At 41.9% G+C, this 21,698-nt stretch overlaps 1 protein-coding gene across 1 annotated transcript in view; it reads left to right on the top strand.

The window, feature by feature from the left end:
- Positions 1–21,698, top strand: part of LOC146646423 (uncharacterized) — an 82,076-nt gene that overhangs the window by 6,883 nt on the left and 53,495 nt on the right. Inside the window, exons 26-100 of the mRNA XM_085392459.1 lie at positions 11–222; positions 310–413; positions 503–621; positions 724–891; positions 1,108–1,307; positions 1,406–1,518; positions 1,665–1,771; positions 1,979–2,146; positions 2,363–2,562; positions 2,661–2,773; positions 2,926–3,032; positions 3,240–3,407; positions 3,624–3,823; positions 3,922–4,034; positions 4,187–4,293; positions 4,406–4,582; positions 4,828–5,036; positions 5,134–5,228; positions 5,336–5,361; positions 5,538–5,559; positions 5,653–5,680; positions 5,789–5,873; positions 5,994–6,140; positions 6,228–6,439; positions 6,527–6,630; positions 6,720–6,838; positions 6,941–7,108; positions 7,325–7,524; positions 7,623–7,735; positions 7,882–7,988; positions 8,196–8,363; positions 8,580–8,779; positions 8,878–8,990; positions 9,143–9,249; positions 9,457–9,624; positions 9,841–10,040; positions 10,139–10,251; positions 10,404–10,510; positions 10,623–10,799; positions 11,045–11,253; positions 11,351–11,445; positions 11,553–11,578; positions 11,755–11,776; positions 11,870–11,897; positions 12,006–12,090; positions 12,211–12,357; positions 12,445–12,656; positions 12,744–12,847; positions 12,937–13,055; positions 13,158–13,325; positions 13,541–13,740; positions 13,839–13,951; positions 14,098–14,204; positions 14,412–14,579; positions 14,796–14,995; positions 15,094–15,206; positions 15,359–15,465; positions 15,673–15,840; positions 16,057–16,256; positions 16,355–16,467; positions 16,620–16,726; positions 16,839–17,015; positions 17,261–17,469; positions 17,567–17,661; positions 17,769–17,794; positions 17,971–17,992; positions 18,086–18,113; positions 18,222–18,306; positions 18,427–18,573; positions 18,661–18,872; positions 18,960–19,063; positions 19,153–19,271; positions 19,374–19,541; positions 19,757–19,956; positions 21,310–21,422. Of these exons, the coding sequence (XP_085248585.1) occupies positions 11–222; positions 310–413; positions 503–621; positions 724–891; positions 1,108–1,307; positions 1,406–1,518; positions 1,665–1,771; positions 1,979–2,146; positions 2,363–2,562; positions 2,661–2,773; positions 2,926–3,032; positions 3,240–3,407; positions 3,624–3,823; positions 3,922–4,034; positions 4,187–4,293; positions 4,406–4,582; positions 4,828–5,036; positions 5,134–5,228; positions 5,336–5,361; positions 5,538–5,559; positions 5,653–5,680; positions 5,789–5,873; positions 5,994–6,140; positions 6,228–6,439; positions 6,527–6,630; positions 6,720–6,838; positions 6,941–7,108; positions 7,325–7,524; positions 7,623–7,735; positions 7,882–7,988; positions 8,196–8,363; positions 8,580–8,779; positions 8,878–8,990; positions 9,143–9,249; positions 9,457–9,624; positions 9,841–10,040; positions 10,139–10,251; positions 10,404–10,510; positions 10,623–10,799; positions 11,045–11,253; positions 11,351–11,445; positions 11,553–11,578; positions 11,755–11,776; positions 11,870–11,897; positions 12,006–12,090; positions 12,211–12,357; positions 12,445–12,656; positions 12,744–12,847; positions 12,937–13,055; positions 13,158–13,325; positions 13,541–13,740; positions 13,839–13,951; positions 14,098–14,204; positions 14,412–14,579; positions 14,796–14,995; positions 15,094–15,206; positions 15,359–15,465; positions 15,673–15,840; positions 16,057–16,256; positions 16,355–16,467; positions 16,620–16,726; positions 16,839–17,015; positions 17,261–17,469; positions 17,567–17,661; positions 17,769–17,794; positions 17,971–17,992; positions 18,086–18,113; positions 18,222–18,306; positions 18,427–18,573; positions 18,661–18,872; positions 18,960–19,063; positions 19,153–19,271; positions 19,374–19,541; positions 19,757–19,956; positions 21,310–21,422 (9,880 nt within the window). The remainder of the gene's footprint in view (positions 1–10; positions 223–309; positions 414–502; positions 622–723; positions 892–1,107; positions 1,308–1,405; positions 1,519–1,664; positions 1,772–1,978; positions 2,147–2,362; positions 2,563–2,660; positions 2,774–2,925; positions 3,033–3,239; positions 3,408–3,623; positions 3,824–3,921; positions 4,035–4,186; positions 4,294–4,405; positions 4,583–4,827; positions 5,037–5,133; positions 5,229–5,335; positions 5,362–5,537; positions 5,560–5,652; positions 5,681–5,788; positions 5,874–5,993; positions 6,141–6,227; positions 6,440–6,526; positions 6,631–6,719; positions 6,839–6,940; positions 7,109–7,324; positions 7,525–7,622; positions 7,736–7,881; positions 7,989–8,195; positions 8,364–8,579; positions 8,780–8,877; positions 8,991–9,142; positions 9,250–9,456; positions 9,625–9,840; positions 10,041–10,138; positions 10,252–10,403; positions 10,511–10,622; positions 10,800–11,044; positions 11,254–11,350; positions 11,446–11,552; positions 11,579–11,754; positions 11,777–11,869; positions 11,898–12,005; positions 12,091–12,210; positions 12,358–12,444; positions 12,657–12,743; positions 12,848–12,936; positions 13,056–13,157; positions 13,326–13,540; positions 13,741–13,838; positions 13,952–14,097; positions 14,205–14,411; positions 14,580–14,795; positions 14,996–15,093; positions 15,207–15,358; positions 15,466–15,672; positions 15,841–16,056; positions 16,257–16,354; positions 16,468–16,619; positions 16,727–16,838; positions 17,016–17,260; positions 17,470–17,566; positions 17,662–17,768; positions 17,795–17,970; positions 17,993–18,085; positions 18,114–18,221; positions 18,307–18,426; positions 18,574–18,660; positions 18,873–18,959; positions 19,064–19,152; positions 19,272–19,373; positions 19,542–19,756; positions 19,957–21,309; positions 21,423–21,698) is intronic.

Raw genomic sequence — 21,698 nt, 5'->3', positions numbered from 1 at the left:
CCAATTCAAGGCCGTCAACAACACCTACCCGACCTCGTCAAATGTGCTCGAGGCTCTTGGAGAAGTGAGAATTGACAACTTCAGCCAGGCACAACTACAGAGTGAGGAGTTCATTACCAGCTGGTTCAAGACAAAGATCCGTCCGTTTCTGGCCGTTCCATCTTTCAACTTCCTATTTTGCCTTAGCTCCAAAAACTTCAGCTGCCAGACATACCAGACTGTGTAAGTAAATATGAGACATATAGCTCTGTTCTGCAAATGTGCAGTTGACTAGAAGTTTAGATGTTGAAAGCTTTCTCTCAAATGTAGCATTCAGGCATTTGGAAGGCAAAAGGCATCCATGGACAGAGACACACAGCAAGCAGTCTTCACTCACTTCATCAAACCGTTCTTGTCAAGAAATGACTCAACAGGTAAAAGGAGAAACTCAAGCTCACTTTGGTTTTTCCATGACAACATGTGGTATATTACCCTGTCAATAACTTTCTTGCTTTTTCTGCAGATCCTGGCTGTGTCTCATCTATCACGGGGAGCCAAGCGTGGCTAAAGGCAAACCTTGGCGACTTCTCTGATTTTGCAACTGTGCAGGACTTGGAAGCCTTCAATCCTAATTTGTCCGCTGTGAGTGCCAACTGCAGATGTACATCTTCCTGTAAACGGAATTCTTTTACCCAGAACATTTCCATGACTGCTGTCTGATATTATGCTGGTTCTCTTTTGTAGGCTGAATTGTTGTCAGTCCTCAGTCCTTCTCAGGTGGCACAGCTGGTACTGAGTTTGGGAGCCTCCAATAACACAGATTTGATTGATCGTGTGTTTGAGCGACTGCAAGAGGGCAACGCTCTAGAAAATGTGGATGGATTCCTCACACAACTGACAGCCAATGGACAGGTATGCTAGGCTTCTAAAAGGGTGAAGGAGGACAATCCTGGTGTTTTATTCCAGCAGGATAAGACAGAATAAGACATTTGCTAAACCGCTACACAACTCTTCAAGGAGTCTATTATAGAGAAGACTTGTTTGCAACCTTTGTGACATGTTGTATGAGTACATTTACAACATGCAGTCTCTGTATTGCTTAGCTTCTTTTCCACCTCAATTTCACAGATGCCAATTTTCCAGCCTGTTGTGAGAGATCGGATCATGAATGCGACCTTCATCGTCATCAGTCCACATTTCTCCACTTTCACGACAAACGACTATGAACTTTGGTTCCATGTGAAACTGATTCCTATCCTTGCCAGTTTTACTCCAGAAATGCTCATAAACACAATCACAAACATCAGCTGCATGAACTACCAAGTCATGTGAGTAGTTTTCTTGGAGCAATCAAGATTTTGTTGCAAATGAAAATGACAATAGAGACAAAGAACAGCATGAGAATGTTTTCTTTCAACTGTTGCAGTGTGAGTGGGTTGGTTTCAGTTATCCAGGAGATGCCACTGTACAGACGGCAAGAGATCACACATGGTCTGCTGGGCTACCTAAGAAATGCTGAAAATGCCATCAATGAGCCAGGTAGAGCAGACATAGGGTGCATTATGTGTTTTCCAGTGTGAAATGTCTTGAAAAGCACTCAGACAAAAAACTTAAATTCTTTCATGTCTACCAGTCACAAACCTTCCTAAATTGAGCACATCCTAACTTTTGTCTGCATGCCTTAGCTTGCAGGCAACAAAATGAGAGTGATGCCCAATGGGTTAAAGCAAATCTGGGTCCATTCGTCCAATATACATCATACTCTGACCTCAAAGACTTCAACATCTCTACGGTAAGCCCTACATTGCACTTCTAGTCCTCCCTTAAGAACAGGAAAACAAAATTGTAGACTTAAGAAGACAAACACAGGAGTTTATTTTGCCATATCAAAAATACAAGCAAATCATAAAGCACACTTTCTTTGGTTGCAAACTCTATTCATTTACCCACAGCATTGGTCATTACTGTTGTCTGATATTATGTTGATTCCCTGTTGTAGGCTGGATTGTTGTCAACGCTCAATCCCTCTGAGGTGGCACAGCTGCTACTGAGCTCTGGAGCCTCAAATAACACAGATTTTATTGATCTTGTGTTTGAAAAACTTGAAGAGGGCAATGTTCTAAAAAATGTGGATGAATTCCTGACACAGCTGACAGCCAATGGACAGGTAGGCTAGCCTCCTAAAAGGGTGAAGGAGGACAATGCGGATATTTGATTCTAGAAGTAAACACAGAATAAGACATCGGTCTCAACCGCTACATCCATTGTTGGCTATTGTATCTTAGAAAACAAATGGTTACAGCCTTTGTACCATGTTGTATGGGTGTACTTCCAACATGCAATCTCACCTTTGCTTATGTCTTTTTCCACTTTAATATGACAGACCGCACATTTCCAGCCTGTTGTGAGAGATCGGATCATGAATACGACCTTCATCGTCATCAGTCCACATTTCTCCACTTTCACGACAAACGACTATGAACTTTGGTTCCATGTGAAACTGATTCCTATCCTTGCCAGTTTTACTCCAGAAATGCTCATAAACACAACCACAAACATCAGCTGCATGAATTACCAAGTCATGTGAGTAGTTTTCTTGGAGCAATCAAGATTTTGTTGCAAATGAAAATGACAATAGTGACAAAAAACAGCATGAGAATGTTTTCTTTCAACTGTTGCAGTGTGAGTGGGTTGGCTATAGTTATCCAGGAGATGCCACTGTACAGACGGCAAGAGATCACACATGGTCTGCTGGGCTACCTAAGAAATGCTGAAAATGCCATCAATGAGCCAGGTAGGGCAGACATAGGGTGCGTTATGTGTTTTCCAGTGTGAAATGTCTTGAAAAGCACTCAGACAAAAAACTTGCCCACAAATTCTTTCATGTCTACCAGTCAAAAACCTTCCTAAATTTGGCACATCCTAACTTTTGTTTGTATGCCTTAGCTTGCAGGCAACAAAATGAGAGTGATGCCCAATGGGTTAAAGCAAATCTGGGTCCATTCGTCCAATATACATCATACTCTGACCTCAAAGACTTCAACATCTCTACGGTAAGCCCTACATTGCACTTCTAGTCCTCCCTTAAGAACAGGAAAACAAAATTGTAGACTTAAGAAGACAAACACAGGAGTTTATTTTGCCATATCAAAAATACAAGCAAATCATAAAGCACACTTTCTTTGGTTGCAAACACTAATCCTTTACCCACAGCATTGGTCATTACTGTTGTCTGATATTATGTTGATTCCCTGTTGTAGGCTGGATTGTTGTCAACGCTCAATCCCTCTGAGGTGGCACAGCTGCTACTGAGCTCTGGAGCCTCAAATAACACAGATTTTATTGATCTTGTGTTTGAAAAACTTGAAGAGGGCAATGTTCTAAAAAATGTGGATGAATTCCTGACACAGCTGACAGCCAATGGACAGGTAGGCTAGCCTCCTAAAAGGGTGAAGGAGGACAATGCAGATATTTGATTCCAGAAGTAAACACAGAATAAAACATCGGTCTCAACCGCTACATCCATTGTTGGCTATTGTATCTTAGAAAACAAATGGTTACAGCTTTTGTACCATGTTGTATGGGTGTACTTCCAACATGCAATCTCACCTTTGCTTATGTCTTTTTCCACTTTAATATGACAGACCCCACATTTCCAGCCTGTTGTGAGAGATCGGATCATGAATACGACCTTCATCATCATCAGTCCACATTTCTCCACTTTCACGACAAACGACTATGAACTTTGGTTCCATGTGAAACTGATTCCTATCCTTGCCAGTTTTACTCCAGAAATGCTCATAAACACAACCACAAACATCAGCTGCATGAATTACCAAGTCATGTGAGTAGTTTTCTTGGAGCAATCAAGATTTTGTTGCAAATGAAAATGACAATACTGACAAAGAACAGCATGAGAACGTTTTCTTTCAACTGTTGCAGTGTGAGTGGGTTGGCTTCAGTTATCCAGGAGATGCCACTGTACAGACGGCAAGAGATCACACATGGTCTGCTGGGCTACCTAAGAAATGCTGAAAATGCCATCAATGAGCCAGGTAGGGCAGACATAGGGTGCGTTATGTGCTTTCCAGTGTGAAATGTCTTGAAAAGCACTCAGACAAAAAACTTGCCCACATATTCTTTCATGTCTACCTGTCAAAAACCTTCCTAAATTTGGCACATCCTAACTTTTGTTTGTATGCCTTAGCTTGCAGGCAACAAAATGAGAGTGATGCCCAATGGGTTAAAGCAAATCTGGGTCCATTCGTCCAATATACATCATACTCTGACCTCAAAGACTTCAACATCTCTACGGTAAGCTTTACTCTTATTACTCTTCCTGTCTTTCTTGAGAATAGCAAAGCAAAATTCTGGAAATTATACAAAAGACATGCATTTCATGAATTCTACTTTTTTGTATCCATAGCTGGCAGTTCTGGACGTTCTTTCACCATCGCAAAAGGCTGATCTAATCCTAGATCCAAACAGTGGTGCTTTAAACGATGCACATGTTGTAAGGGAGGTGTTGACAAGCTTGACAGAGACCAGTGATTATGAGCAGCTCAACCAATTCTTCCAGGCTTTTGCAAACATCAACAAGCAGGTGAATTCTCATTGGTAACCTTACCTCAGCGCAAACATCAACAAATGTTAACAGTGTTCTTTCATAAACCTGCTCAAGTGTTTAACTGAAAATGATCCATTTCTGATATGCTTCATGCCTTGAGGCATCCCTGCTGTACAGAAGTACAAAGATTTAGTTTAGATAAGCTCCCCCTCATCTCCGCATTTCCACAAAGACTTCAGAACTTCCTCTCTGACCTTATTATGATCCCCTTCTCTTTTCAGAGAAATGTCACCCTCATCCAAAATCCAGATGTGCGAGACACCATTTTGAGCCTGACCTTGACAGCCCTTGCTCCTCAGCTTAAAGACTTTCAGCCAGAAGACTATCAACAGTGGTTCCAGGTTTATTTGGTTCCTGTGATGGCGAGCATCCTTCCTAGCAGCTTGCGGGTGATCCCCAGTAACATCACCTGTGAATCCTACCAGGCTGTGTAAGATATTTCTGATATCCACAGTTAGACATTTGGGTGTGCACAATGCCAAGCTGAGGCTCCTGACAAGTCACAATGAATTCTTTTCTTCCTTTAGATACGATGGTCTTGCGCAGAGTTTGGCAGCATTGCCACTGGACCTTTCACAGGGCGTGAGATCAAGCAAGCAGTACCTCCAGGACACATTCCCACGTATGTGGCAAATGGGCTTTCCTGACTAAACTTTTCCCAAAAGCCCAGTACCAGCACTGTAATGACTACTCCATTGATTTGTTTCCTTTCTTTTTCTTCTCAAACAGGCTGCTCAGTTCCAGCTTCCTTTGTGGTAAGATTAGTTTTTTGGGGGGTGGGTGGGTGGGTGTGGGGGGTGTCTTACATGGGTTATCCAATATTTGATCCAGGTTTGGCACACTAATTGGGCCAACTGTGACAAAGTCAAGGTATTTACACTTGAAGAAGATGTTTCCACTATACTAACACTCATATTTTATTTGTCTTCAGTGCAAGGTGACCCCAGTTCATGGTAAGTCTGTCTAGAAGTACACATTTCAACTCTAAGGATATAAATGCATTCTGAAGGACTATTATCTGACACACAACCATTCTCTTTTCACAGTGAATCTCATTTGTAATGGAGTTGATGGGTGGGTGAAATGCCGTTTTGTTCAATGTTGATTCTGTCTAGGTAAAATTTGTTAACACAGTGTAATTAAGGGGACATTGGATTTCAATTTATTGTGTTTTTTCCACAGTTCAAAACTTGAGCAAATCCTGTCAGCTGGCAATTCCTCGGCAGCCCTGTGCAATTTCACCATCACAGAACATGCCTGTTCCTCTGTAAGATTCCTTTTTAAACTCCAAAAACAGAACATGGATTTTGCCCCATTATGGTCCTGAGACAAATCTCCATGAGCTCTGACAAAATGGCTGTATTCTTTGTCAATTTTCTTTTTCAAGGCTCCCTATCTCACATCCAGCAACTTGGTCACACTGCTGAACTGCACACTGAAAAGCCAAAACATATACCCAGTAGAAGTCTGGAAGCTTTTCTTCCAAAAAGCCTCTGCTGTACTGGACCAGGCCCTTGAGACATTTGCTAACATGGTAAGTACAAAATCACATTTTCACAATATTGCCATTTCCCTGCGTGAAGTTTGGGTCCAGCTACAATTATTTTTCTGCCAATTCAAGGCCGTCAACAACACCTACCCGACCTCGTCAAATGTGCTCGAGGCTCTTGGAGAAGTGAGAATTGACAACTTCAGCCAGGCACAACTACAGAGTGAGGAGTTCATTACCAGCTGGTTCAAGACAAAGATCCGTCCGTTTCTGGCCGTTCCATCTTTCAACTTCCTATTTTGCCTTAGCTCCAAAAACTTCAGCTGCCAGACATACCAGACTGTGTAAGTAAATATGAGACATATAGCTCTGTTCTGCAAATGTGCAGTTGACTAGAAGTTTAGATGTTGAAAGCTTTCTCTCAAATGTAGCATTCAGGCATTTGGAAGGCAAAAGGCATCCATGGACAGAGACACACAGCAAGCAGTCTTCACTCACTTCATCAAACCGTTCTTGTCAAGAAATGACTCAACAGGTAAAAGGAGAAACTCAAGCTCACTTTGGTTTTTCCATGACAACATGTGGTATATTACCCTGTCAATAACTTTCTTGCTTTTTCTGCAGATCCTGGCTGTGTCTCATCTATCACGGGGAGCCAAGCGTGGCTAAAGGCAAACCTTGGCGACTTCTCTGATTTTGCAACTGTGCAGGACTTGGAAGCCTTCAATCCTAATTTGTCCGCTGTGAGTGCCAACTGCAGATGTACATCTTCCTGTAAACGGAATTCTTTTACCCAGAACATTTCCATGACTGCTGTCTGATATTATGCTGGTTCTCTTTTGTAGGCTGAATTGTTGTCAGTCCTCAGTCCTTCTCAGGTGGCACAGCTGGTACTGAGTTTGGGAGCCTCCAATAACACAGATTTGATTGATCGTGTGTTTGAGCGACTGCAAGAGGGCAACGCTCTAGAAAATGTGGATGGATTCCTCACACAACTGACAGCCAATGGACAGGTATGCTAGGCTTCTAAAAGGGTGAAGGAGGACAATCCTGGTGTTTTATTCCAGCAGGATAAGACAGAATAAGACATTTGCTAAACCGCTACACAACTCTTCAAGGAGTCTATTATAGAGAAGACTTGTTTGCAACCTTTGTGACATGTTGTATGAGTACATTTACAACATGCAGTCTCTGTATTGCTTAGCTTCTTTTCCACCTCAATTTCACAGATGCCAATTTTCCAGCCTGTTGTGAGAGATCGGATCATGAATGCGACCTTCATCGTCATCAGTCCACATTTCTCCACTTTCACGACAAACGACTATGAACTTTGGTTCCATGTGAAACTGATTCCTATCCTTGCCAGTTTTACTCCAGAAATGCTCATAAACACAATCACAAACATCAGCTGCATGAACTACCAAGTCATGTGAGTAGTTTTCTTGGAGCAATCAAGATTTTGTTGCAAATGAAAATGACAATAGAGACAAAGAACAGCATGAGAATGTTTTCTTTCAACTGTTGCAGTGTGAGTGGGTTGGTTTCAGTTATCCAGGAGATGCCACTGTACAGACGGCAAGAGATCACACATGGTCTGCTGGGCTACCTAAGAAATGCTGAAAATGCCATCAATGAGCCAGGTAGAGCAGACATAGGGTGCATTATGTGTTTTCCAGTGTGAAATGTCTTGAAAAGCACTCAGACAAAAAACTTAAATTCTTTCATGTCTACCAGTCACAAACCTTCCTAAATTGAGCACATCCTAACTTTTGTCTGCATGCCTTAGCTTGCAGGCAACAAAATGAGAGTGATGCCCAATGGGTTAAAGCAAATCTGGGTCCATTCGTCCAATATACAGCGTACTCTGACCTCAAAGACTTCAACATCTCTACGGTAAGCCCTACATTGCACTTCTAGTCCTCCCTTAAGAACAGGAAAACAAAATTGTAGACTTAAGAAGACAAACACAGGAGTTTATTTTGCCATATCAAAAATACAAGCAAATCATAGAGCACACTTTCTTTGGTTGCAAACTCTATTCATTTACCCACAGCATTGGTCATTACTGCTGTCTGATATTATGTTGATTCCCTGTTGTAGGCTGGATTGTTGTCAACGCTCAATCCCTCTGAGGTGGCACAGCTGCTACTGAGCTCTGGAGCCTCAAATAACACAGATTTTATTGATCTTGTGTTTGAAAAACTTGAAGAGGGCAATGTTCTAAAAAATCTGGATGAATTCCTGACACAGCTGACAGCCAATGGACAGGTAGGCTAGCCTCCTAAAAGGGTGAAGGAGGACAATGCGGATATTTGATTCTAGAAGTAAACACAGAATAAGACATCGGTCTCAACCGCTACATCCATTGTTGGCTATTGTATCTTAGAAAACAAATGGTTACAGCCTTTGTACCATGTTGTATGGGTGTACTTCCAACATGCAATCTCACCTTTGCTTATGTCTTTTTCCACTTTAATATGACAGACCCCACATTTCCAGCCTGTTGTGAGAGATCGGATCATGAATACGACCTTCATCGTCATCAGTCCACATTTCTCCACTTTCACGACAAACGACTATGAACTTTGGTTCCATGTGAAACTGATTCCTATCCTTGCCAGTTTTACTCCAGAAATGCTCATAAACACAACCACAAACATCAGCTGCATGAATTACCAAGTCATGTGAGTAGTTTTCTTGGAGCAATCAAGATTTTGTTGCAAATGAAAATGACAATAGTGACAAAAAACAGCATGAGAATGTTTTCTTTCAACTGTTGCAGTGTGAGTGGGTTGGCTATAGTTATCCAGGAGATGCCACTGTACAGACGGCAAGAGATCACACATGGTCTGCTGGGCTACCTAAGAAATGCTGAAAATGCCATCAATGAGCCAGGTAGGGCAGACATAGGGTGCGTTATGTGTTTTCCAGTGTGAAATGTCTTGAAAAGCACTCAGACAAAAAACTTGCCCACAAATTCTTTCATGTCTACCTGTCAAAAACCTTCCTAAATTTGGCACATCCTAACTTTTGTTTGTATGCCTTAGCTTGCAGGCAACAAAATGAGAGTGATGCCCAATGGGTTAAAGCAAATCTGGGTCCATTCGTCCAATATACATCATACTCTGACCTCAAAGACTTCAACATCTCTACGGTAAGCCCTACATTGCACTTCTAGTCCTCCCTTAAGAACAGGAAAACAAAATTGTAGACTTAAGAAGACAAACACAGGAGTTTATTTTGCCATATCAAAAATACAAGCAAATCATAGAGCACACTTTCTTTGGTTGCAAACGCTAATCCTTTACCCACAGCATTGGTCATTACTGTTGTCTGATATTATGTTGATTCCCTGTTGTAGGCTGGATTGTTGTCAACGCTCAATCCCTCTGAGGTGGCACAGCTGCTACTGAGCTCTGGAGCCTCAAATAACACAGATTTTATTGATCTTGTGTTTGAAAAACTTGAAGAGGGCAATGTTCTAAAAAATGTGGATGAATTCCTGACACAGCTGACAGCCAATGGACAGGTAGGCTAGCCTCCTAAAAGGGTGAAGGAGGACAATGCAGATATTTGATTCCAGAAGTAAACACAGAATAAAACATAGGTCTCAACCGCTACATCCATTGTTGGCTATTGTATCTTAGAAAACAAATGGTTACAGCTTTTGTACCATGTTGTATGGGTGTACTTCCAACATGCAATCTCACCTTTGCTTATGTCTTTTTCCACTTTAATATGACAGACCCCACATTTCCAGCCTGTTGTGAGAGATCGGATCATGAATACGACCTTCATCATCATCAGTCCACATTTCTCCACTTTCACGACAAACGACTATGAACTTTGGTTCCATGTGAAACTGATTCCTATCCTTGCCAGTTTTACTCCAGAAATGCTCATAAACACAACCACAAACATCAGCTGCATGAATTACCAAGTCATGTGAGTAGTTTTCTTGGAGCAATCAAGATTTTGTTGCAAATGAAAATGACAACACTGACAAAGAACAGCATGAGAACGTTTTCTTTCAACTGTTGCAGTGTGAGTGGGTTGGCTTCAGTTATCCAGGAGATGCCACTGTACAGACGGCAAGAGATCACACATGGTCTGCTGGGCTACCTAAGAAATGCTGAAAATGCCATCAATGAGCCAGGTAGGGCAGACATAGGGTGCGTTATGTGCTTTCCAGTGTGAAATGTCTTGAAAAGCACTCAGACAAAAAACTTGCCCACATATTCTTTCATGTCTACCTGTCAAAAACCTTCCTAAATTTGGCACATCCTAACTTTTGTTTGTATGTCTTAGCTTGCAGGCAACAAAATGAGAGTGATGCCCAATGGGTTAAAGCAAATCTGGGTCCATTCGTCCAATATACATCATACTCTGACCTCAAAGACTTCAACATCTCTACGGTAAGCTTTACTCTTATTACTCTTCCTGTCTTTCTTGAGAATAGCAAAGCAAAATTCTGGAAATTATACAAAAGACATGCATTTCATGAATTCTACTTTTTTGTATCCATAGCTGGCAGTTCTGGACGTTCTTTCACCATCGCAAAAGGCTGATCTAATCCTAGATCCAAACAGTGGTGCTTTAAACGATGCACATGTTGTAAGGGAGGTGTTGACAAGCTTGACAGAGACCAGTGATTATGAGCAGCTCAACCAATTCTTCCAGGCTTTTGCAAACATCAACAAGCAGGTGAATTCTCATTGGTAACCTTACCTCAGCGCAAACATCAACAAATGTTAACAGTGTTCTTTCATAAACCTGCTCAAGTGTTTAACTGAAAATGATCCATTTCTGATATGCTTCATGCCTTGAGGCATCCCTGCTGTACAGAAGTACAAAGATTTAGTTTAGATAAGCTCCCCCTCATCTCCGCATTTCCACAAAGACTTCAGAACTTCCTCTCTGACCTTATTATGATCCCCTTCTCTTTTCAGAGAAATGTCACCCTCATCCAAAATCCAGATGTGCGAGACACCATTTTGAGCCTGACCTTGACAGCCCTTGCTCCTCAGCTTAAAGACTTTCAGCCAGAAGACTATCAACAGTGGTTCCAGGTTTATTTGGTTCCTGTGATGGCGAGCATCCTTCCTAGCAGCTTGCGGGTGATCCCCAGTAACATCACCTGTGAATCCTACCAGGCTGTGTAAGATATTTCTGATATCCACAGTTAGACATTTGGGTGTGCACAATGCCAAGCTGAGGCTCCTGACAAGTCACAATGAATTCTTTTCTTCCTTTAGATACGATGGTCTTGCGCAGAGTTTGGCAGCATTGCCACTGGACCTTTCACAGGGCGTGAGATCAAGCAAGCAGTACCTCCAGGACACATTCCCACGTATGTGGCAAATGGGCTTTCCTGACTAAACTTTTCCCAAAAGCCCAGTACCAGCACTGTAATGACTACTCCATTGATTTGTTTCCTTTCTTTTTCTTCTCAAACAGGCTGCTCAGTTCCAGCTTCCTTTGTGGTAAGATTAGTTTTTTGGGGGGTGGGTGGGTGGGTGTGGGGGGTGTCTTACATGGGTTATCCAATATTTGATCCAGGTTTGGCACACTAATTGGGCCAACTGTGACAAAGTCAAGGTATTTACACTTGAAGAAGATGTTTCCACTATACTAACACTCATATTTTCTTTGTCTTCAGTGCAAGGTGACCCCAGTTCATGGTAAGTCTGTCTAGAAGTACACATTTCAACTCTAAGGATATAAATGCATTCTGAAGGACTATTATCTGACACACAACCATTCTCTTTTCACAGTGAATCTCATTTGTAATGGAGTTGATGGGTGGGTGAAATGCCGTTTTGTTCAATGTTGATTCTGTCTAGGTAAAATTTGTTAACACAGTGTAATTAAGGGGACATTGGATTTCAATTTATTGTGTTTTTTCCACAGTTCAAAACTTGAGCAAATCCTGTCAGCTGGCAATTCCTCGGCAGCCCTGTGCAATTTCACCATCACAGAACATGCCTGTTCCTCTGTAAGATTCCTTTTTAAACTCCAAAAACAGAACATGGATTTTGCCCCATTATGGTCCTGAGACAAATCTCCATGAGCTCTGACAAAATGGCTGTATTCTTTGTCAATTTTCTTTTTCAAGGCTCCCTATCTCACATCCAGCAACTTGGTCACACTGCTGAACTGCACACTGAAAAGCCAAAACATATACCCAGTAGAAGTCTGGAAGCTTTTCTTCCAAAAAGCCTCTGCTGTACTGGACCAGGCCCTTGAGACATTTGCTAACATGGTAAGTACAAAATCACATTTTCACAATATTGCCATTTCCCTGCGTGAAGTTTGGGTCCAGCTACAATTATTTTTCTGCCAATTCAAGGCCGTCAACAACACCTACCCGACCTCGTCAAATGTGCTCGAGGCTCTTGGAGAAGTGAGAATTGACAACTTCAGCCAGGCACAACTACAGAGTGAGGAGTTCATTACCAGCTGGTTCAAGACAAAGATCCGTCCGTTTCTGGCCGTTCCATCTTTCAACTTCCTATTTTGCCTTAGCTCCAAAAACTTCAGCTGCCAGACATACCAGACTGTGTAAGTAAATATGAGACATATAGCTCTGTTCTGCAAATGTGCAGTTGACTAGAAGTTTAGATGTTGAAAGCTTTCTCTCAAATGTAGCATTCAGGCATTTGGAAGCCAAAAGGCATCCATGGACAGAGACACACAGCAAGCAGTCTTCACTCACTTCATCAAACCGTTCTTGTCAAGAAATGACTCAACAGGTAAAAGGAGAAACTCAAGCTCACTTTGGTTTTTCCATGACAACATGTGGTATATTACCCTGTCAATAACTTTCTTGCTTTTTCTGCAGATCCTGGCTGTGTCTCATCTATCACGGGGAGCCAAGCGTGGCTAAAGGCAAACCTTGGCGACTTCTCTGATTTTGCAACTGTGCAGGACTTGGAAGCCTTCAATCCTAATTTGTCCGCTGTGAGTGCCAACTGCAGATGTACATCTTCCTGTAAACGGAATTCTTTTACCCAGAACATTTCCATGACTGCTGTCTGATATTATGCTGGTTCTCTTTTGTAGGCTGAATTGTTGTCAGTCCTCAGTCCTTCTCAGGTGGCACAGCTGGTACTGAGTTTGGGAGCCTCCAATAACACAGATTTGATTGATCGTGTGTTTGAGCGACTGCAAGAGGGCAACGCTCTAGAAAATGTGGATGGATTCCTCACACAACTGACAGCCAATGGACAGGTATGCTAGGCTTCTAAAAGGGTGAAGGAGGACAATCCTGGTGTTTTATTCCAGCAGGATAAGACAGAATAAGACATTTGCTAAACCGCTACACAACCTTCAAGGAGTCTATTATAGAGAAGACTTGTTTGCAACCTTTGTGACATGTTGTATGAGTACATTTACAACATGCAGTCTCTGTATTGCTTAGCTTCTTTTCCACCTCAATTTCACAGATGCCAATTTTCCAGCCTGTTGTGAGAGATCGGATCATGAATGCGACCTTCATCGTCATCAGTCCACATTTCTCCACTTTCACGACAAACGACTATGAACTTTGGTTCCATGTGAAACTGATTCCTATCCTTGCCAGTTTTACTCCAGAAATGCTCATAAACACAATCACAAACATCAGCTGCATGAACTACCAAGTCATGTGAGTAGTTTTCTTGGAGCAATCAAGATTTTGTTGCAAATGAAAATGACAATAGAGACAAAGAACAGCATGAGAATGTTTTCTTTCAACTGTTGCAGTGTGAGTGGGTTGGTTTCAGTTATCCAGGAGATGCCACTGTACAGACGGCAAGAGATCACACATGGTCTGCTGGGCTACCTAAGAAATGCTGAAAATGCCATCAATGAGCCAGGTAGAGCAGACATAGGGTGCATTATGTGTTTTCCAGTGTGAAATGTCTTGAAAAGCACTCAGACAAAAAACTTAAATTCTTTCATGTCTACCAGTCACAAACCTTCCTAAATTGAGCACATCCTAACTTTTGTCTGCATGCCTTAGCTTGCAGGCAACAAAATGAGAGTGATGCCCAATGGGTTAAAGCAAATCTGGGTCCATTCGTCCAATATACAGCGTACTCTGACCTCAAAGACTTCAACATCTCTACGGTAAGCCCTACATTGCACTTCTAGTCCTCCCTTAAGAACAGGAAAACAAAATTGTAGACTTAAGAAGACAAACACAGGAGTTTATTTTGCCATATCAAAAATACAAGCAAATCATAAAGCACACTTTCTTTGGTTGCAAACTCTATTCATTTACCCACAGCATTGGTCATTACTGCTGTCTGATATTATGTTGATTCCCTGTTGTAGGCTGGATTGTTGTCAACGCTCAATCCCTCTGAGGTGGCACAGCTGCTACTGAGCTCTGGAGCCTCAAATAACACAGATTTTATTGATCTTGTGTTTGAAAAACTTGAAGAGGGCAATGTTCTAAAAAATCTGGATGAATTCCTGACACAGCTGACAGCCAATGGACAGGTAGGCTAGCCTCCTAAAAGGGTGAAGGAGGACAATGCGGATATTTGATTCTAGAAGTAAACACAGAATAAGACATCGGTCTCAACCGCTACATCCATTGTTGGCTATTGTATCTTAGAAAACAAATGGTTACAGCCTTTGTACCATGTTGTATGGGTGTACTTCCAACATGCAATCTCACCTTTGCTTATGTCTTTTTCCACTTTAATATGACAGACCCCACATTTCCAGCCTGTTGTGAGAGATCGGATCATGAATACGACCTTCATCGTCATCAGTCCACATTTCTCCACTTTCACGACAAACGACTATGAACTTTGGTTCCATGTGAAACTGATTCCTATCCTTGCCAGTTTTACTCCAGAAATGCTCATAAACACAACCACAAACATCAGCTGCATGAATTACCAAGTCATGTGAGTAGTTTTCTTGGAGCAATCAAGATTTTGTTGCAAATGAAAATGACAATAGTGACAAAAAACAGCATGAGAATGTTTTCTTTCAACTGTTGCAGTGTGAGTGGGTTGGCTATAGTTATCCAGGAGATGCCACTGTACAGACGGCAAGAGATCACACATGGTCTGCTGGGCTACCTAAGAAATGCTGAAAATGCCATCAATGAGCCAGGTAGGGCAGACATAGGGTGCGTTATGTGTTTTCCAGTGTGAAATGTCTTGAAAAGCACTCAGACAAAAAACTTGCCCACAAATTCTTTCATGTCTACCAGTCAAAAACCTTCCTAAATTTGGCACATCCTAACTTTTGTTTGTATGCCTTAGCTTGCAGGCAACAAAATGAGAGTGATGCCCAATGGGTTAAAGCAAATCTGGGTCCATTCGTCCAATATACATCATACTCTGACCTCAAAGACTTCAACATCTCTACGGTAAGCCCTACATTGCACTTCTAGTCCTCCCTTAAGAACAGGAAAACAAAATTGTAGACTTAAGAAGACAAACACAGGAGTTTATTTTGCCATATCAAAAATACAAGCAAATCATAAAGCACACTTTCTTTGGTTGCAAACACTAATCCTTTACCCACAGCATTGGTCATTACTGTTGTTTGATATTATGTTGATTCCCTGTTGTAGGCTGGATTGTTGTCAACGCTCAATCCCTCTGAGGTGGCACAGCTGCTACTGAGCTCTGGAGCCTCAAATAACACAGATTTTATTGATCTTGTGTTTGAAAAACTTGAAGAGGGCAATGCTCTAAAAAATGTGGATGAATTCCTGACACAGCTGACAGCCAATGGACAGGTAGGCTAGCCTCCTAAAAGGGTGAAGGAGGACAATGCAGATATTTGATTCCAGAAGTAAACACAGAATAAAACATCGGTCTCAACCGCTACATCCATTGTTGGCTATTGTATCTTAGAAAACAAATGGTTACAGCTTTTGTACCATGTTGTATGGGTGTACTTCCAACATGCAATCTCACCTTTGCTTATGTCTTTTTCCACTTTAATATGACAGACCCCACATTTCCAGCCTGTTGTGAGAGATCGGATCATGAATACGACCTTCATCATCATCAGTCCACATTTCTCCACTTTCACGACAAACGACTATGAACTTTGGTTCCATGTGAAACTGATTCCTATCCTTGCCAGTTTTACTCCAGAAATGCTCATAAACACAACCACAAACATCAGCTGCATGAATTACCAAGTCATGTGAGTAGTTTTCTTGGAGCAATCAAGATTTTGTTGCAAATGAAAATGACAATACTGACAAAGAACAGCATGAGAACGTTTTCTTTCAACTGTTGCAGTGTGAGTGGGTTGGCTTCAGTTATCCAGGAGATGCCACTGTACAGACGGCAAGAGATCACACATGGTCTGCTGGGCTACCTAAGAAATGCTGAAAATGCCATCAATGAGCCAGGTAGGGCAGACATAGGGTGCGTTATGTGCTTTCCAGTGTGAAATGTCTTGAAAAGCACTCAGACAAAAAACTTGCCCACATATTCTTTCATGTCTACCTGTCAAAAACCTTCCTAAATTTGGCACATCCTAACTTTTGTTTGTATGCCTTAGCTTGCAGGCAACAAAATGAGAGTGATGCCCAATGGGTTAAAGCAAATCTGGGTCCATTCGTCCAATATACATCATACTCTGACCTCAAAGACTTCAACATCTCTACGGTAAGCTTTACTCTTATTACTCTTCCTGTCTTTCTTGAGAATAGCAAAGCAAAATTCTGGAAATTATACAAAAGACATGCATTTCATGAATTCTACTTTTTTGTATCCATAGCTGGCAGTTCTGGACGTTCTTTCACCATCGCAAAAGGCTGATCTAATCCTAGATCCAAACAGTGGTGCTTTAAACGATGCACATGTTGTAAGGGAGGTGTTGACAAGCTTGACAGAGACCAGTGATTATGAGCAGCTCAACCAATTCTTCCAGGCTTTTGCAAACATCAACAAGCAGGTGAATTCTCATTGGTAACCTTACCTCAGCGCAAACATCAACAAATGTTAACAGTGTTCTTTCATAAACCTGCTCAAGTGTTTAACTGAAAATGATCCATTTCTGATATGCTTCATGCCTTGAGGCATCCCTGCTGTACAGAAGTACAAAGATTTAGTTTAGATAAGCTCCCCCTCATCTCCGCATTTCCACAAAGACTTCAGAACTTCCTCTCTGACCTTATTATGATCCCCTTCTCTTTTCAGAGAAATGTCACCCTCATCCAAAATCCAGATGTGCGAGACACCATTTTGAGCCTGACCTTGACAGCCCTTGCTCCTCAGCTTAAAGACTTTCAGCCAGAAGACTATCAACAGTGGTTCCAGGTTTATTTGGTTCCTGTGATGGCGAGCATCCTTCCTAGCAGCTTGCGGGTGATCCCCAGTAACATCACCTGTGAATCCTACCAGGCTGTGTAAGATATTTCTGATATCCACAGTTAGACATTTGGGTGTGCACAATGCCAAGCTGAGGCTCCTGACAAGTCACAATGAATTCTTTTCTTCCTTTAGATACGATGGTCTTGCGCAGAGTTTGGCAGCATTGCCACTGGACCTTTCACAGGGCGTGAGATCAAGCAAGCAGTACCTCCAGGACACATTCCCACGTATGTGGCAAATGGGCTTTCCTGACTAAACTTTTCCCAAAAGCCCAGTACCAGCACTGTAATGACTACTCCATTGATTTGTTTCCTTTCTTTTTCTTCTCAAACAGGCTGCTCAGTTCCAGCTTCCTTTGTGGTAAGATTAGTTTTTTGGGGGGTGGGTGGGTGGGTGTGGGGGGTGTCTTACATGGGTTATCCAATATTTGATCCAGGTTTGGCACACTAATTGGGCCAACTGTGACAAAGTCAAGGTATTTACACTTGAAGAAGATGTTTCCACTATACTAACACTCATATTTTATTTGTCTTCAGTGCAAGGTGACCCCAGTTCATGGTAAGTCTGTCTAGAAGTACACATTTCAACTCTAAGGATATAAATGCATTCTGAAGGACTATTATCTGACACACAACCATTCTCTTTTCACAGTGAATCTCATTTGTAATGGAGTTGATGGGTGGGTGAAATGCCGTTTTGTTCAATGTTGATTCTGTCTAGGTAAAATTTGTTAACACAGTGTAATTAAGGGGACATTGGATTTCAATTTATTGTGTTTTTTCCACAGTTCAAAACTTGAGCAAATCCTGTCAGCTGGCAATTCCTCGGCAGCCCTGTGCAATTTCACCATCACAGAACATGCCTGTTCCTCTGTAAGATTCCTTTTTAAACTCCAAAAACAGAACATGGATTTTGCCCCATTATGGTCCTGAGACAAATCTCCATGAGCTCTGACAAAATGGCTGTATTCTTTGTCAATTTTCTTTTTCAAGGCTCCCTATCTCACATCCAGCAACTTGGTCACACTGCTGAACTGCACACTGAAAAGCCAAAACATATACCCAGTAGAAGTCTGGAAGCTTTTCTTCCAAAAAGCCTCTGCTGTACTGGACCAGGCCCTTGAGACATTTGCTAACATGGTAAGTACAAAATCACATTTTCACAATATTGCCATTTCCCTGCGTGAAGTTTGGGTCCAGCTACAATTATTTTTCTGCCAATTCAAGGCCGTCAACAACACCTACCCGACCTCGTCAAATGTGCTCGAGGCTCTTGGAGAAGTGAGAATTGACAACTTCAGCCAGGCACAACTACAGAGTGAGGAGTTCATTACCAGCTGGTTCAAGACAAAGATCCGTCCGTTTCTGGCCGTTCCATCTTTCAACTTCCTATTTTGCCTTAGCTCCAAAAACTTCAGCTGCCAGACATACCAGACTGTGTAAGTAAATATGAGACATATAGCTCTGTTCTGCAAATGTGCAGTTGACTAGAAGTTTAGATGTTGAAAGCTTTCTCTCAAATGTAGCATTCAGGCATTTGGAAGCCAAAAGGCATCCATGGACAGAGACACACAGCAAGCAGTCTTCACTCACTTCATCAAACCGTTCTTGTCAAGAAATGACTCAACAGGTAAAAGGAGAAACTCAAGCTCACTTTGGTTTTTCCATGACAACATGTGGTATATTACCCTGTCAATAACTTTCTTGCTTTTTCTGCAGATCCTGGCTGTGTCTCATCTATCACGGGGAGCCAAGCGTGGCTAAAGGCAAACCTTGGCGACTTCTCTGATTTTGCAACTGTGCAGGACTTGGAAGCCTTCAATCCTAATTTGTCCGCTGTGAGTGCCAACTGCAGATGTACATCTTCCTGTAAACGGAATTCTTTTACCCAGAACATTTCCATGACTGCTGTCTGATATTATGCTGGTTCTCTTTTGTAGGCTGAATTGTTGTCAGTCCTCAGTCCTTCTCAGGTGGCACAGCTGGTACTGAGTTTGGGAGCCTCCAATAACACAGATTTGATTGATCGTGTGTTTGAGCGACTGCAAGAGGGCAACGCTCTAGAAAATGTGGATGGATTCCTCACACAACTGACAGCCAATGGACAGGTATGCTAGGCTTCTAAAAGGGTGAAGGAGGACAATCCTGGTGTTTTATTCCAGCAGGATAAGACAGAATAAGACATTTGCTAAACCGCTACACAACCTTCAAGGAGTCTATTATAGAGAAGACTTGTTTGCAACCTTTGTGACATGTTGTATGAGTACATTTACAACATGCAGTCTCTGTATTGCTTAGCTTCTTTTCCACCTCAATTTCACAGATGCCAATTTTCCAGCCTGTTGTGAGAGATCGGATCATGAATGCGACCTTCATCGTCATCAGTCCACATTTCTCCACTTTCACGACAAACGACTATGAACTTTGGTTCCATGTGAAACTGATTCCTATCCTTGCCAGTTTTACTCCAGAAATGCTCATAAACACAATCACAAACATCAGCTGCATGAACTACCAAGTCATGTGAGTAGTTTTCTTGGAGCAATCAAGATTTTGTTGCAAATGAAAATGACAATAGAGACAAAGAACAGCATGAGAATGTTTTCTTTCAACTGTTGCAGTGTGAGTGGGTTGGTTTCAGTTATCCAGGAGATGCCACTGTACAGACGGCAAGAGATCACACATGGTCTGCTGGGCTACCTAAGAAATGCTGAAAATGCCATCAATGAGCCAGGTAGAGCAGACATAGGGTGCATTATGTGTTTTCCAGTGTGAAATGTCTTGAAAAGCACTCAGACAAAAAACTTAAATTCTTTCATGTCTACCAGTCACAAACCTTCCTAAATTGAGCACATCCTAACTTTTGTCTGCATGCCTTAGCTTGCAGGCAACAAAATGAGAGTGATGCCCAATGGGTTAAAGCAAATCTGGGTCCATTCGTCCAATATACAGCGTACTCTGACCTCAAAGACTTCAACATCTCTACGGTAAGCCCTACATTGCACTTCTAGTCCTCCCTTAAGAACAGGAAAACAAAATTGTAGACTTAAGAAGACAAACACAGGAGTTTATTTTGCCATATCAAAAATACAAGCAAATCATAAAGCACACTTTCTTTGGTTGCAAACTCTATTCATTTACCCACAGCATTGGTCATTACTGCTGTCTGATATTATGTTGATTCCCTGTTGTAGGCTGGATTGTTGTCAACGCTCAATCCCTCTGAGGTGGCACAGCTGCTACTGAGCTCTGGAGCCTCAAATAACACAGATTTTATTGATCTTGTGTTTGAAAAACTTGAAGAGGGCAATGTTCTAAAAAATCTGGATGAATTCCTGACACAGCTGACAGCCAATGGACAGGTAGGCTAGCCTCCTAAAAGGGTGAAGGAGGACAATGCGGATATTTGATTCTAGAAGTAAACACAGAATAAGACATCGGTCTCAACCGCTACATCCATTGTTGGCTATTGTATCTTAGAAAACAAATGGTTACAGCCTTTGTACCATGTTGTATGGGTGTACTTCCAACATGCAATCTCACCTTTGCTTATGTCTTTTTCCACTTTAATATGACAGACCCCACATTTCCAGCCTGTTGTGAGAGATCGGATCATGAATACGACCTTCATCGTCATCAGTCCACATTTCTCCACTTTCACGACAAACGACTATGAACTTTGGTTCCATGTGAAACTGATTCCTATCCTTGCCAGTTTTACTCCAGAAATGCTCATAAACACAACCACAAACATCAGCTGCATGAATTACCAAGTCATGTGAGTAGTTTTCTTGGAGCAATCAAGATTTTGTTGCAAATGAAAATGACAATAGTGACAAAAAACAGCATGAGAATGTTTTCTTTCAACTGTTGCAGTGTGAGTGGGTTGGCTATAGTTATCCAGGAGATGCCACTGTACAGACGGCAAGAGATCACACATGGTCTGCTGGGCTACCTAAGAAATGCTGAAAATGCCATCAATGAGCCAGGTAGGGCAGACATAGGGTGCGTTATGTGCTTTCCAGTGTGAAATGTCTTGAAAAGCACTCAGACAAAAAACTTGCCCACATATTCTTTCATGTCTACCTGTCAAAAACCTTCCTAAATTTGGCACATCCTAACTTTTGTTTGTATGCCTTAGCTTGCAGGCAACAAAATGAGAGTGATGCCCAATGGGTTAAAGCAAATCTGGGTCCATTCGTCCAATATACATCATACTCTGACCTCAAAGACTTCAACATCTCTACGGTAAGCTTTACTCTTAT

The sequence above is a fragment of the Rhamphochromis longiceps genome, linkage group LG19, assembly GCF_057381845.1.
Source record: "Rhamphochromis longiceps isolate RC_006_pf linkage group LG19, R_longiceps_female_GT1.1, whole genome shotgun sequence".
NCBI lineage: Eukaryota > Metazoa > Chordata > Actinopteri > Cichliformes > Cichlidae > Rhamphochromis > Rhamphochromis longiceps.
Note: the sequence above shows the minus strand (reverse complement) of the source record. Positions and strands in the feature narration are given on the sequence as shown.